The 12301-nt window shown below is 39.1% G+C and overlaps 5 protein-coding genes and 1 non-coding gene across 6 annotated transcripts; 2 read left to right on the top strand and 4 right to left on the bottom strand.

Moving 5' to 3' along the window:
• Positions 1-14: 14 nt before the first annotated feature.
• LOC104783296 (S-adenosylmethionine synthase 2) lies at positions 15-1991 on the bottom strand. Its single transcript, XM_010508432.3, has 2 exons — positions 1814-1991; positions 15-1392 (listed from the first exon to the last, which is right to left on the bottom strand). The coding sequence occupies exon 2, from the start codon at positions 1379-1381 to the stop codon at positions 206-208; it is 1176 nt and encodes a 391-aa protein (XP_010506734.1). The 5' UTR covers positions 1382-1392; positions 1814-1991; the 3' UTR covers positions 15-205.
• A 1320-nt stretch (positions 1992-3311) lies between these two features.
• On the bottom strand, positions 3312-6469 carry LOC104783297 (uncharacterized). Its single transcript, XM_010508433.3, has 7 exons — positions 6156-6469; positions 5742-6053; positions 5434-5642; positions 5304-5352; positions 5128-5217; positions 4968-5033; positions 3312-4872 (listed from the first exon to the last, which is right to left on the bottom strand). The coding sequence occupies exons 1-7, from the start codon at positions 6321-6323 to the stop codon at positions 3544-3546; spliced, it is 2223 nt and encodes a 740-aa protein (XP_010506735.2). The 5' UTR covers positions 6324-6469; the 3' UTR covers positions 3312-3543.
• Positions 6470-6541: 72 nt separating this feature from the next.
• On the top strand, positions 6542-6614 carry TRNAA-UGC (transfer RNA alanine (anticodon UGC)). Its single transcript has one exon. It is a non-coding gene; the product is annotated as a tRNA-Ala (tRNA).
• A 197-nt stretch (positions 6615-6811) lies between these two features.
• Positions 6812-9303, bottom strand: LOC104783302 (uncharacterized). The gene is made up of 8 exons (XM_010508438.3): positions 8870-9303; positions 8753-8786; positions 8506-8658; positions 8341-8430; positions 8194-8259; positions 8022-8113; positions 7873-7920; positions 6812-7773 (listed from the first exon to the last, which is right to left on the bottom strand). Exons 1-8 carry the CDS (start codon positions 9178-9180, stop codon positions 7611-7613), a joined length of 957 nt encoding a protein of 318 aa, XP_010506740.1. The 5' UTR covers positions 9181-9303; the 3' UTR covers positions 6812-7610.
• On the top strand, positions 6865-7522 carry LOC104783303 (ubiquitin-ribosomal protein eS31y fusion protein). Its single transcript, XM_010508440.3, has one exon. The coding sequence runs from the start codon at positions 6865-6867 to the stop codon at positions 7336-7338; it is 474 nt and encodes a 157-aa protein (XP_010506742.1). The 3' UTR covers positions 7339-7522.
• Positions 9304-9545: 242 nt separating the features above from the next.
• LOC104783301 (short-chain dehydrogenase reductase 3c) lies at positions 9546-10549 on the bottom strand. Its single transcript, XM_010508437.3, has 2 exons — positions 10444-10549; positions 9546-10354 (listed from the first exon to the last, which is right to left on the bottom strand). Exons 1-2 carry the CDS (start codon positions 10545-10547, stop codon positions 9595-9597), a joined length of 864 nt encoding a protein of 287 aa, XP_010506739.2. The 5' UTR covers positions 10548-10549; the 3' UTR covers positions 9546-9594.
• Between the last annotated feature and the right edge of the window lie 1752 nt (positions 10550-12301).

Raw genomic sequence — 12301 nt, 5'->3', positions numbered from 1 at the left:
TTACACCATTCAAAGATTCAACGGTCAATGATTATCTTGTTTAAAATTAGAAGGATCACCAGATGACAAACAATATCAGAAACAAAGAGTACATTACATGATAATAATAATTTAAAGAACACAAACCAGACTGAGACTGAAAACCACAAACGATTTCAGAGTTTCAAACAAGATAAAACGTAGTTTAAACGATAAGCAGACTGTCTTAAGTCTTGTCTGCCTTAAGAGGCTTAACAACCTCCCAGGTAAAGTCAGGATCTTCCCTACCAAAGTGTCCGTATGCTGCAGTCTTCAAGAACCTCCCATTGCCACCTCTCGTGAGGTCAAGGTTAATGGTCATCATGCCTGGCCTGAAATCGAAGTTCTCCTTCACAATCTTGAGAATCTCCTTGTCTGGAATCTTGCCAGTTCCATATGTATCAACAAATACAGACAATGGCTCGGGGACACCAATGGCGTAAGAGACCTGAACAAGCGCCCTGCGTGCTAGGTCGCTGGCTACAATGCTCTTGGCTGCCTGTCTAGCTATGTAAGCACCGCTTCTATCCACTTTCGATGGGTCTTTCCCCGAGAATGCACCACCACCGTGAGCTCCCCAACCACCGTAAGTGTCAATGATGATCTTGCGTCCAGTAAGACCAGCGTCCCCGTGTGGCCCACCAATGACAAATCTGCCAGATGGGTTAAGGTGAAAGATGGTTTTCTCGTCGAGGTACTTCTCGGGAATCACAGGCTTGATGACATGCTCCTTGAGGTCACGGGCGATCTCATCGTTGGTGACAGTCTCATCGTGTTGGGTAGAGATAAGAACAGTGTGAACACGGACAGGGACCATAGCGCCGTTCTCATTGTAGTACTCAACAGTGACTTGAGTCTTCCCATCAGGTCTAACCCAAGGGCAATTACCGTTCTTCCTGACCTCAGTGAGACGAGCACCGAGCTTGGTGGCCAAAACATGACTCAAAGGCATAAGCTCAGGAGTCTCATCAGTGGCGTACCCAAACATGTGACCTTGATCACCAGCACCAATCTCTTCAGGGCGTTTGGTGAAGTGACCATGAACACCCTGAGCAATGTCAGGGCTTTGCTCCTCAATGTTGACAAGAACTTTGCAGTTGTCAGCATCAAGACCAACATCGGCGGAGACGAAACCAATGGCACGGCAAGTGTCACGGACGATCTTCTCGTAGTCAACTTTAGCCTTAGTGGTGATCTCTCCAAAAACCATGACCATGTTGGTTTTGGTACAAGTCTCACATGCAACTTTGCTCTCAGGGTCTTGCTCGAGGCAAGCGTCAAGGACTGCATCTGAAACCTGGTCGCAGAGTTTGTCTGGGTGTCCCTCGTTCACAGACTCGGATGTAAATAGAAACGATTCCATAGCTTACAAGCCTGCCACCACAAAGATCATCATCACAAGAATGATTCAAAAACAATCCAATTTACGCACTTTATAATACTTCCAATTAAAAAAATAATCGAACTACTAAATCAAAAAGAGGAGTCGTAACTAGTAAAATTTTGCATTGAAAAAACGAATCAAGGAATTAAAAAAAAAAAAAAAACCTAATTTTTGCATTAGATTAGATTTAACAGAGAATCTATCTATTGGAAAAAGTGTAAATTAACGTCTAGTGGAAAGGTACAGTAGAATAATAAAATTTAGAGTGTAAGCCTTAAGAAAAAATCAAAGATCAGTGACTTCAAAGTGGAAACAGAGACCAAAAAAATCTAAAAACGAAGAGAGAGAGAGATCAAAGTATAAAACACAGATCTGGATAAAAAAAAAAGGGTGAGAAAGAGAGAAGAAGACCTGTGGGGAGAGAGAGAGGAAGAGCAAATCTGGGAAGCAGCCGACACACAGAGCAAGAAGCAGAAGCAGAAGCACAAAGCACAGGACAGACACAACCCTTTGACGCCACTGCACGTCTTCCTTTTATACAACCCTTTTTTTTCTCTCTCTTTGGTTTTTTTTTACCTTAAGTGTAACTGGTTACTGGCTGAATCGGTCGGATGGATATTTTCTAGTGGAATTCTATTTCCATTTTAATTATCCAAACCAAAATCATGTACTTTGTGTATTAGTTAATTTAATTTAATTTTATTGTAATTCGTTGAATAATTTCTAAATCATAGTTTTAATTCTTCGTGTAATTCATTTTTTTTTTTAAATAATAAAAAGCTCCAAAAGAAGCAGATTGTTATTGGTTGGATTTGTGAATCTACTGAAATTACTTATGCTTCTGGTGAATCCCAGTCGTTGGATGCAACAACTCAACGGTTGAGATCTGCGGTAGTTGGTGATAGAGAATGACATTTACCAATTCCTTCTTATTTGCATCTCTTTTTTTTTTTGGGGACTACCGGTGCGGTCAATCACCAACCCCCCAGCCGGTTTTTTCAGCTTGACGGCATAGAATGATTAACCCATGAGTCAGCACGTCACACCAATAAACAAAATAAGTACTAGTATCTTTTTCGCCTAACCACCAACCAAACCGTATCCTAAACCGAATATGTTGTGAATAACCCGGGAATTTGACATTGAACCATGTCGTTGTGACATACAGGGCATACGGTTGGTGTGATTACTTTGATTAGTGGGGTTTTTAGCTCACCAGTCACCACATAATCATGACTTAATTCAAGTCTCAATTTATAGCTCACCGTTTTTATAGATCCAAAAATTATGATATTTTTCTTTAATGTAGCAAGTATAACAAGATTAAGGCTTCAATTGACCAAAATTTAGGAAAAGAACGAGAAGGAATATCACATTCCTCTCTATTCCACAACTTTTTTACCATTTAAAAGTAATATTTTTTCTCCTACATTCATCTATATTCTTAAAAAAATAAGGAATAATAGAACAAAAATGTTCCTCCTCAAAATTGATGTGGAACAAAAAAAAAACAAATATTCAAACTCGTTTTTTATTTTAAAATAAATAAAAAAATATGTTTATTAATAAAATTTCAATTTTGTAATATAAAAACTTTCATATTTTCACAATATATTGACAAAAAAAAATATTTTTGATAGGAATTTTATGCTAAACTAATCTTAAGGCTCTATTTGAAAAATTTATTATATATACATTAGAATAATATTAGTATTACAATTGAAATTAAATTTATTTAATATTTAATATATTTTAAAAATATTTTTATTGTTTGTTTACCAATTACTATTTTGTTTATTCTCTGCAGATTTTCATTTCATTCCTCAAAAACTGTTTATTCCATTCCGCATTATTCTTTTTATTCTTTTTCCTTTTTGTTCTTCTAATAGGTTACCATTCCGCATTGTTCTTTTTATTACTTTTCTTGAACCGATCCAAATCCAATACATAAAATGTAACAAGATACATAACCTTGGCATTACATCAAAAGACACAACACTTCTTAGTTTATGATCCTTAGACTGGGTTCACATGTGCAAAATCATTTCCTACTACCACCTCGTTTCTAACTTATATTTCCCGCAAAAGGCCATCATTTGTCCATCTTCCTGAGAGAGCAAAAGACAAAAGGATTTCTGTTACTAGATAAAGAGTTTTGCACTTCCTCTTCGCCAAGCACCGCGAAGTGGCAATCCACCAGGAGAGTTCTGGCTCCTTTTGGGGTTCTCGTTCTTTGATTCTGGTTCAGGCTCCGGGTTAGAATTCCTAATATCTAGTACTGCTGCCATTGATTTCTCGCCTAGACGTGTTCTCAGAAACTTCGAAGTTTTCTTACGTTGGTTGTCTGTGTTACCTCCTAATCCCACCCCAGCAGATGAAGAATTCACTTTTGTTTTGCCTTTATCTGGGCGGTATGCATCCTTGTCTTTGTCTTCATCCTGAGACTTGTCAGATAATTGCAACTTCCTCATTGTATCCACAAACCTATCTCCCTTGGAGTCACTGCTACTTTCAACCTTCACAGCTTTCCCTTTATTTCCTCCTCTCAAACACGCATTGTGGGTATCAATGAGTTCCTTCTGCCTCTGAGGGTCAGGGCATAATCTAGCCAAGTCTACAACTAAGTAAGACAAACCATAACCATTCACATATTCCAAGTAAGTTCTTGCATCGATGGTACCATGACGATACTTTCCTGATGTATCCTTGAAGGCCATGAATAACTCTTCGTCGTGTCCAAGGCTGGCACGTATTCTTTCAACCAAACTTTTATTGTCAGGCTGTACATCAGAAGAAACACCTTGTGCTACTAGGATGCTCGCTGCATTTCCATTGGTGGATGGTGACCTGCGATTCTGCGCAGCGGAAATTGGAGAATTGGAATGAGAATGCTGCTCCAGTGACCTTGTATTAGACATTTTAGGGGTTGAAGACAAGTGATGGTTATTCCTTTTTGCATTGCCAGAACTCGGCGAAGAACCAGATGAGCAGCCACCAACTGTGGTATGTTCATTACGAGCATCCTGTGGAATTGCAGAAGCAAGTGTTCTAGTCATTTCAACTCTTCCATGGTTCCTAGAATGGGACTGAGCAGAAGCACCAGAAGATTGTACACTGCTTGTAATCGATGCTTGTGTCGGGCGTCGATTTAACGCTGGCCAAGCTCGAGAAGAACCAGAAGTTGCACTTCTATTTGTTTGATGTCTTAGACGAGTAGTCATGGTGTTACCAAGTAAACTCTCTGAGTTCTGTCCAAACCTTGTTGGGCCTCGGTTTGCTTGCACAGAGAGTGGAGGAAAAGAATATTCTCCAAGACGTGAACCTCCAGAGCTCCCCACATGTTGAAGATGAGTACTACCTTCGTTAATGGCATAAGATGCTTGAGATTCCAGAGCTGCAAAACTAGGCTCGCGATAGGATGATCGGCGTCTTCGACGGTGACTGTTTTGGTATTGGAAACTGGATTGTATCTGAAACAGAACCATATATTAAAACAATCAAGCAAACCAAAAGATAGAAAACAGAAAGAACTTAGCAAAAGTTGTAGTCTGAAAATGATACATGCCTGTAGTGCTGTGCTTTGTTGAGACCGAGACATTCTACTACCTCCATGATCAATAGAATTATGCCTCTACAAACAAATGCAAGTGATCCTTTAAGCATCGTTGTGTGTCAACATAGAGAAAAGCATAACAAACAGTGATAATAAAAGAAAAGTTGTTTACTTTCAACTCAGCTTCGAATTGGAAAACCACGAACTTCTTAGCAAGGCAGGTTTCGTCTTCACATAGGAAATGGTCAGTTCGGAAATGAACCTGTAGCAAAAGCAAGTGAGGAACATAAACCGTCAAGGAGTCAGAACCCAATGCAGCAACAACATAACATAAGATAACATCCATACCTCCAAATTATCATAGTTGCCATAATATTCATATTGTCCCGGCTTCAGCCTGCATAGCCAAATTGAAGCAAATGAAATCATTTCGAGGTCAATTAAATTCATAACTCTCGCAAATACAAATTTCATTTACCTTTGGCATATATGACAAGTGTAGTGCTCTCTAGACATATGAGTGTACAGCTCATTATCACCATAGAATGGACGCTTACAGAACTCACACATAGGATGACCAGTGAAACCTCCTCTTTCACTCTCATTACCATCCACTTCCGAGTCACCACTACTTATATGCTGATTCAGCTGTGCCTTAGTAAACAACTTCTGCTCACAAATGAATACCTGTCAAAACAAAAAGCATTAAACTTTATCATGAGAAATCGTTAAGCAGAGAGATATCTTTACACCTAATAAGAGGTTTTTTAATTTCAGGATCCTGACCTTACGACCTACAAGACATAAACTGCACATATGCAACTTGTGCTGATGGTTCAAATGATCTTTCAACTGCTCAACGCTCTTAAACCGCAGACGATGTTTAGGTCCTTTCTTTGGTTGGACCTTCTTTGTCTCGTCACAGGAAGTACAAGAGAGTCTGCACATTGCCTTAACCTTGATGTACTGGTTCAAGTCATCAAAGAAAACTTTGGTTTCTTCATGATACCAGAAAGATCCTACACGACCTTCCTTTGGTACTGATGGAAACGTAGTCGAGAAATCACTAATCGTCTTGGTATAATCATCACCCAAAGCCTGGCAAAAAATGTGACCCCAAGAGATTCCAAGCAGCAAAGTTACAAACTTTTAGTGACAGATTTAAAAAAAGGGAGAAAAGAAAAAAAAAAAAAAACTAACCTTTGTAACGAAGACGATGGGGCATTCGGTTTTGCAGATACAACAGCGAGTATCACTGAAAATGAAGCGAAGACGAACGACGCAAGTTGAGCAAACCTCTCTGTGACCACAAGATCCGTAAGCAACCCATTCGAGACTCTCCGCGCAAACGGCGCAACTATCATCCATGAATTTGAATACACTCACTCTCACTACTCTACACCTGTGTTTTTGTTTTGGTCTCCTTTCCTTTGATGAAATCACCGCTGTGACTGTGAGAAACCCAGAAAACACCACCAGGGAGAGAGAGAGAGAGATTGCTGAGAAAAAAAAAAGTAAATAAAGAGACTAAAGACAAACACATGTCGTATAAATACATATTACTATTAAGAAGAGAACAACAGCTTGGGGTTGTAGCTCAAATGGTAGAGCGCTCGCTTTGCATGCGAGAGGCACGGGGTTCGATCCCCCGCAGCTCCAAATTCTTTTTTAAAAAACCACGACCTTCTCAGGCCCAATAGATAATTCAACCTAAGCCCAAATTTGCTTAATGTAAGACCCATTTACGTTTTTTTCAGAAGAAGGGTAAATAGGTAATTTAAAAAGCGAACTCCTCCAAAAAAAAAAAACCCTAGTTTCTCACACCCTTTATTTCATTTCACCACATACAAAGCATTAGAAACTTTTCTTCCGCCGTTTGGCTAAAAAAGCGAGAGAAGCAAAAAGAAAGATGCAGATCTTCGTGAAAACCCTAACGGGGAAGACGATCACACTCGAGGTGGAGTCATCTGACACCATCGACAATGTGAAGGCGAAGATCCAAGACAAGGAAGGAATCCCACCGGACCAGCAGCGATTGATTTTCGCCGGAAAGCAGCTCGAGGACGGAAGAACCTTAGCGGACTACAACATCCAGAAGGAATCAACGCTTCACCTTGTCCTTCGTCTACGTGGTGGTGCCAAGAAGAGGAAGAAGAAGACCTACACCAAACCTAAGAAGATCAAGCACAAGCACAGGAAGGTCAAGCTCGCTGTTCTCCAGTTCTACAAGGTTGATGGCTCTGGCAAGGTTCAGCGTCTGAGGAAGGAGTGCCCTAACGCTACCTGTGGTGCTGGGACTTTCATGGCTAGCCATTTCGACCGTCACTACTGTGGTAAGTGTGGTCTCACTTACGTTTACCAGAAAGAAGGAGCTCAGGAATGAATTTGAATTTATCATCTCTCTCTCTCTCTCTCTCTCTCTCTCTCTCTCTCTCTTATTCCTATCTTTTGAATTCGATACTGCTTTTTTTATTTTATTTTGGAACTGAGTTTTTTTTTGTTGTTATGGATCTTATGTTGAACATCTTTGGTTCTGAATTTCATATCTAGGTCTTTTGTTATGGATATTATGCTCTCTCTCTCTCTCTCTAATTCTGTACTGTTATTCAAATTGCTTTCAAATCTTATTCCGTGATTGATCATACAATCAAATCTTCAGATTACAGATATTGCTGTGTTTGGTTTTATGAATAGATTAGGATTATATGATTTTACAAAAGCATTTGGGAATAGATAGGTGAAGCATGAGTTCTTGGCTATTACGATTGCTGCATAAGCTCCATAGCAAGGGATGTGAATAATTGCCATACACAAGTACCTGAGATTATGTTTCTGATGTTAGTTTATTTGTACAGTTCACAAACTTTGAAACGTTTATAAGATAACTTGATTAGATAAGATTGTGGAAGGTGAATACCATATTGGAGCCCATGGTCTATCGAGCTCGAGGAATGGATATGGCCACCTGAGAATAATAGATTGTTTACATTATGTATCTTATAAATTGCTTTGCTTTGTTTAGATTAAGATTGGTTGCGATAAATGTGGTTATAGTTCAATGCTTACCAAGTGAAGCCACATGCGTGGATTATCCATTGCAAAACAACGTAGAGACAACTCCATAGAACGAAATATCCAATTCTAAACCAAGGGAAGGGCTGAAACCAGAACAAAACGATTATGACAGGCTCTTTTCTTAATATCGCTCATTGAATTGGTTAATGTTAGCCTTGCTTACAAGGCTATTGAGAACTGTTTCAAGCAGGAGAAAGCCTGCATTTGCCGTGTGCATGCAAATCATCAACTGGTCAAGCATACATACATCTGATTAGTTGTTTGGTGCTTTAGTAGTCGACTTTTTAATCAGAGGCTGAAATGCTCTTACTGTGTTTAACCCGAAGTGAGCATTTGAGAGGTTAGGAACTATAACTAGCCAAAACACAATGTCCGTCATCACTACAGCCCCTGCACATGTCTGCAACACAAACAAGACGCATGAATTATTTCGTATGAATGTTGTATAATGCAAAATCTTAAACACAGCACTAACCTGAAAAATTGTCTGCATGAAATAACCATAAACCCCTAATCTTTGCCTGAATTCAACTCCGACCTTTTCTACAACCGCATCTTCACCAGTTTCCAGTGTTAGCTCCTTATTAGAATATATCAAGCAACCATATACCGAAGCTACAATACCCATCTGCAGAAAAACTTATGAGCTGCCTTAAGCAAAAGTCCGGATTTATATATGTAACACTCTCTTATTCAGAAAGTGTTAAGCTGTTACGACGTACCGCAAAGTAGATGATCACAAGCATGAAAGTCCATCTGTCACAAAACCAAGTAACATTAGTCAACGAATGAACAACAATCAGACTTTTGGGTTATAACACTAAAAGAAGAAGTTTCACTCTGTGTAGTAGACGAAGATGCTTGCGTCCCACTTGATGACGTCCCAAGCCAGTAAAGCAGCCATGGAGAGAAAAGAGGTGGAACGAGTGAAGAGAAGCCATCCTGGATGCAACCTTCTCCAGCAACTGGTCCACAACCGAGCCGAACCAAGCCCCTTCGATCTATGCAGTAGTAAAAAGCTATAGTAGGCCGTATCATCAATTCCTAAGCAGCCTCGTTCTCTTCGCAATAGAAACCACAAGGACGCCACGATCGCAGCTGCGACTATCGCAAAGCAGATAAAGTCATACCAGTAAACGATCAGTGCCATGATTTGCTAATTATTATAGAAGGAAATTAGTAGGTTAGTCTCTTTGGAAGAGTAATATTGTTTATGCATGGAGTGGAGTTTTTGGCAGGTGGGCTTCTTTTTTGAAGCGAAACGACCAGCTGTTGTGATCGTTTGTTACTCGTGTTAATTGACAATTAGATAAAAATAAGGACGCATGAGCATATTCATGATTTTATATATATATAAAGCAAAATCCAAAAAAGAAAAGAAGGCTAAAACTATGTAAAATGTATTGTTTTCACTTGATTTATCAAAAATTACTATCTTAATTACATAACTAATTGCTTATTGTATATTTTCTTCATCTTTTTATAAATGCTTATATATATACCACATTTTCTCAATAATGCAAAACTCACCATTTTTATTCATTAAAGCAGCTTTAACTTTTAATTATGGCTTAACAACACTATAACCACCATCGACCGCAAAATTCTGACCGCTTACGTAAGCCGAATCATCAGAAGCCAAAAACAGAGCAACTTGTGCAACGTGGCTAGCTTTAAGCACCACGCCCTTGAGAATCCCCTTGTTTTCAAAATACTCCTCCACCTGCCTCGCCATCTCCTCGTCGTGGCTAGTCATCGGCGTGGCCACCGCGTACGGTGCAACTCCATTTACTCTTATCCCGTACTTCCCCAAATCTCCACATGCTGATCTAATCAGGCCGAGAAGCGCGTGTTTAGAAGCAGTGTACCCGTGAGGTCCCAAACCACCTATCTCCGACGTTATGCTGGTCGTACATACGATTGAACCACGCGTGCCTTTATCCACCATGGCTCGTGCCGCATGTTTGATAAACGCAGCAGCGCCACGAACGTTGACCGCCATTGTGAGGTCAAACCGTTCGATGTCAAAGTCGAGGAAGCTTTCCAGCGGTTCCAATATGCCGGCGTTACTAAACAGAACGTCTAACTTTCCGTGTTTTTCGACGGTGAAGTTGACGGCGTTCTCCACCTCCGCTTCGTTTGTAACATCGCAACGGTAAAAAGTTGCTTTGTCTTTGCCGATTGAAACGACTACGTTTTGACCTAGCTCTTCTTGTACATCAACGATTACCACTTTAGCACCGTGGTCCGTGAACAGCCTAGCCGCTTCGGCTCCAATCCCGCTAGCTCCACCTGTTATAATTACGATCTTACCATCCAATCTTCTGCATGGATAAGCAAATGAATTAATCAACAACATTGTACGTATGCAAATATTCACAATCCCGTGTATACGTAGATGAAGCACACTTGCCTGAGTCCCGACATTGTTGGGGATAACAAAAGATTTATATAAGACGCGCGGTAATATAATGTCGAGCCGAGTATATATATGTGATTTATAACCAAGAGTTGCATTACACAGTTCATTGCTTGTCACCTCTTTGCTCAATATTTTATTTTCTTTTGTGGTCGATAACTTGAACACATTTTATAACAGCGTGGTGACATTTGTGGAAACTACAAACCGACCACCTGGCTCGTTGTCCTACTTAATACTTAAAACTATAAACTCCATTCACCCGCATTAATATACTATAACCTCGCTCCTCACATCGCTCTTTCACTTCGAGTGATGTTAAGTAAGAAACTACGTACAGAAAACCTATTTCACTGTTTTTTTTGTTTTGAATATAATGTTAAATTAGATTCAAGAAAAATAAAACGTTTTTACAATGCAAATGCAATGTCGTTTGTTTACAAAACCGTTTCTAAAATATGGTTGCTAATCTTAATAGAGACGTGCGGCGAACCATGTTGAATTAATCTAAAGAATTTGCAACTCATTAATCTGAAGAATTTAATTATATTTCATGCATTATTCTTATTTCTCCAGTTATATGAGTCAGAAGTCTTTTTACTCTGTATCCGATTAACCAGAGACAGCATACTTTGTGTGTGATTACTACATAAACACAGATCAACAGAAACGAACACAAACACTCTAAATAAGATATGCAAGACTTATACTAACATCAAAGAAGACATTGTTGTGGGTTGCATATTAATATGATAATTAGGTCCGATAGCTTCAAACCTCTTGAACATATATGTATAGCAGTTTCTATATTAAAATCCACGGAGCTGTATAATTAATTGAATTATATGTAGTGGTGGTCAGAATTAAGATTGAGGATTAAATGATAACAGAGAGGTAAAAAGATCGTCACGGGACCCACATAATCTTTCAAACTTTACCGTTTAGATTATTATTAGATTAATCACCGTCCGATCTCTCAACCTGATAAAATTAAATGGTCCAGATCTCTCGACCGTTCTTTCCATATTTTTCCAAATAAGAAAATAAATAACCGTCGAGTTAAAAAGGAAACTTTTTTATAAGCTCTGCGAATTTCATGAGAAAATGCATTCTTTTCTAATTGTGTCTTAATTTTCACAAAGAGGCTCGCCGGTCATCTATCTCTGCGATATAAGAGAGAAAGAGCCGTTTAACATTATTAACCGAAGAAGCCGAAAAGCTCTTGGGCGAATTAAAAAAAAAAAAAAAAAGATGGCGTTTTCGAAACAGTCTCGCTTCTTCTTCTTCTTCTTCTTCTAGGTATACCTTTAAGCTTCTTCTCTCTTTATTGCTGCTCCTACTTTGTTCTGCGGTTGTTGATTATAATTAACTCTTAAAAAGGTTCAAATTTTGTAGTTATGGGAATATAGAGAAGCAAAAAAACAGAGTTTGCCAGCAGTGTACAAGTACTACAGAACTGAGATTCTCTATTTGGGTGGAGAATCACGCTACTACCATCATCATCGTTGGCGAGACCAGATTCCTCAGGTTGTTTCTTCTTCTCTTGTTTTCTTTCTCCTTGGTTTATTTTTATCTTTTGGGGGAAAGCAAATTTCGATAGGAGTTAAAAGGAGGTTGTGAATTTTGATAGCAGAGTCTTCCCGTTTCTTTTGATACCGCTTTTGTTTATACGTACCCTGAAATCTAAAGGAGCTTGCTAGGTTGTGAATTTGGATGGTAAATCACTATAGCAGAGTCTTCTTGTTTTTTTTTTTTTTTTTTTTTGATACCGCTTTGTGTTATTATATGTTGTAGTCCCTGAAAGAATGAAGTTTGTTGGATGTGCTGAAAGAGGCCGAGTTATTGCATGCTT

This window comes from Camelina sativa, chromosome 4 (assembly GCF_030686135.1).
Source record: "Camelina sativa cultivar CO46 ecotype springtype chromosome 4, ASM3068613v1".
In the NCBI taxonomy this organism is placed as follows: domain Eukaryota; kingdom Viridiplantae; phylum Streptophyta; class Magnoliopsida; order Brassicales; family Brassicaceae; genus Camelina; species Camelina sativa.
The sequence above is the reverse complement of the archived record's forward strand: the minus strand, read 5'-3'. Positions and strand labels throughout refer to the sequence as shown.

Excerpts from the sequence above, each read along its gene's own strand:
- LOC104783301 (XM_010508437.3), bottom strand. The coding sequence starts at position 10,547 with ATGCAACTCTTGGTTATAAATCACATATATATACTCGGCTCGACATTA. Across the intron at positions 10,355-10,443 it reads CCAACAATGTCGGGACTCAG|AAGATTGGATGGTAAGATCG; the intron begins GCAAGTGTGCTT and ends TTATCCATGCAG.
- LOC104783297 (XM_010508433.3), bottom strand. The coding sequence starts at position 6,323 with ATGGATGATAGTTGCGCCGTTTGCGCGGAGAGTCTCGAATGGGTTGCT. Across the intron at positions 5,643-5,741 it reads TATGTCTTGTAGGTCGTAAG|GTATTCATTTGTGAGCAGAA; the intron begins GTCAGGATCCTG and ends TTGTTTTGACAG. Across the intron at positions 4,873-4,967 it reads AACAAAGCACAGCACTACAG|ATACAATCCAGTTTCCAATA; the intron begins GCATGTATCATT and ends GTTCTGTTTCAG.
- LOC104783303 (XM_010508440.3), top strand. The coding sequence starts at position 6,865 with ATGCAGATCTTCGTGAAAACCCTAACGGGGAAGACGATCACACTCGAG.
- LOC104783302 (XM_010508438.3), bottom strand. The coding sequence starts at position 9,180 with ATGGCACTGATCGTTTACTGGTATGACTTTATCTGCTTTGCGATAGTC. Across the intron at positions 8,260-8,340 it reads CTCACTTCGGGTTAAACACA|TTGATGATTTGCATGCACAC; the intron begins GTAAGAGCATTT and ends ATGCTTGACCAG. Across the intron at positions 7,774-7,872 it reads AGACCATGGGCTCCAATATG|GTACTTGTGTATGGCAATTA; the intron begins GTATTCACCTTC and ends ACATAATCTCAG.
- LOC104783296 (XM_010508432.3), bottom strand. The coding sequence starts at position 1,381 with ATGGAATCGTTTCTATTTACATCCGAGTCTGTGAACGAGGGACACCCA.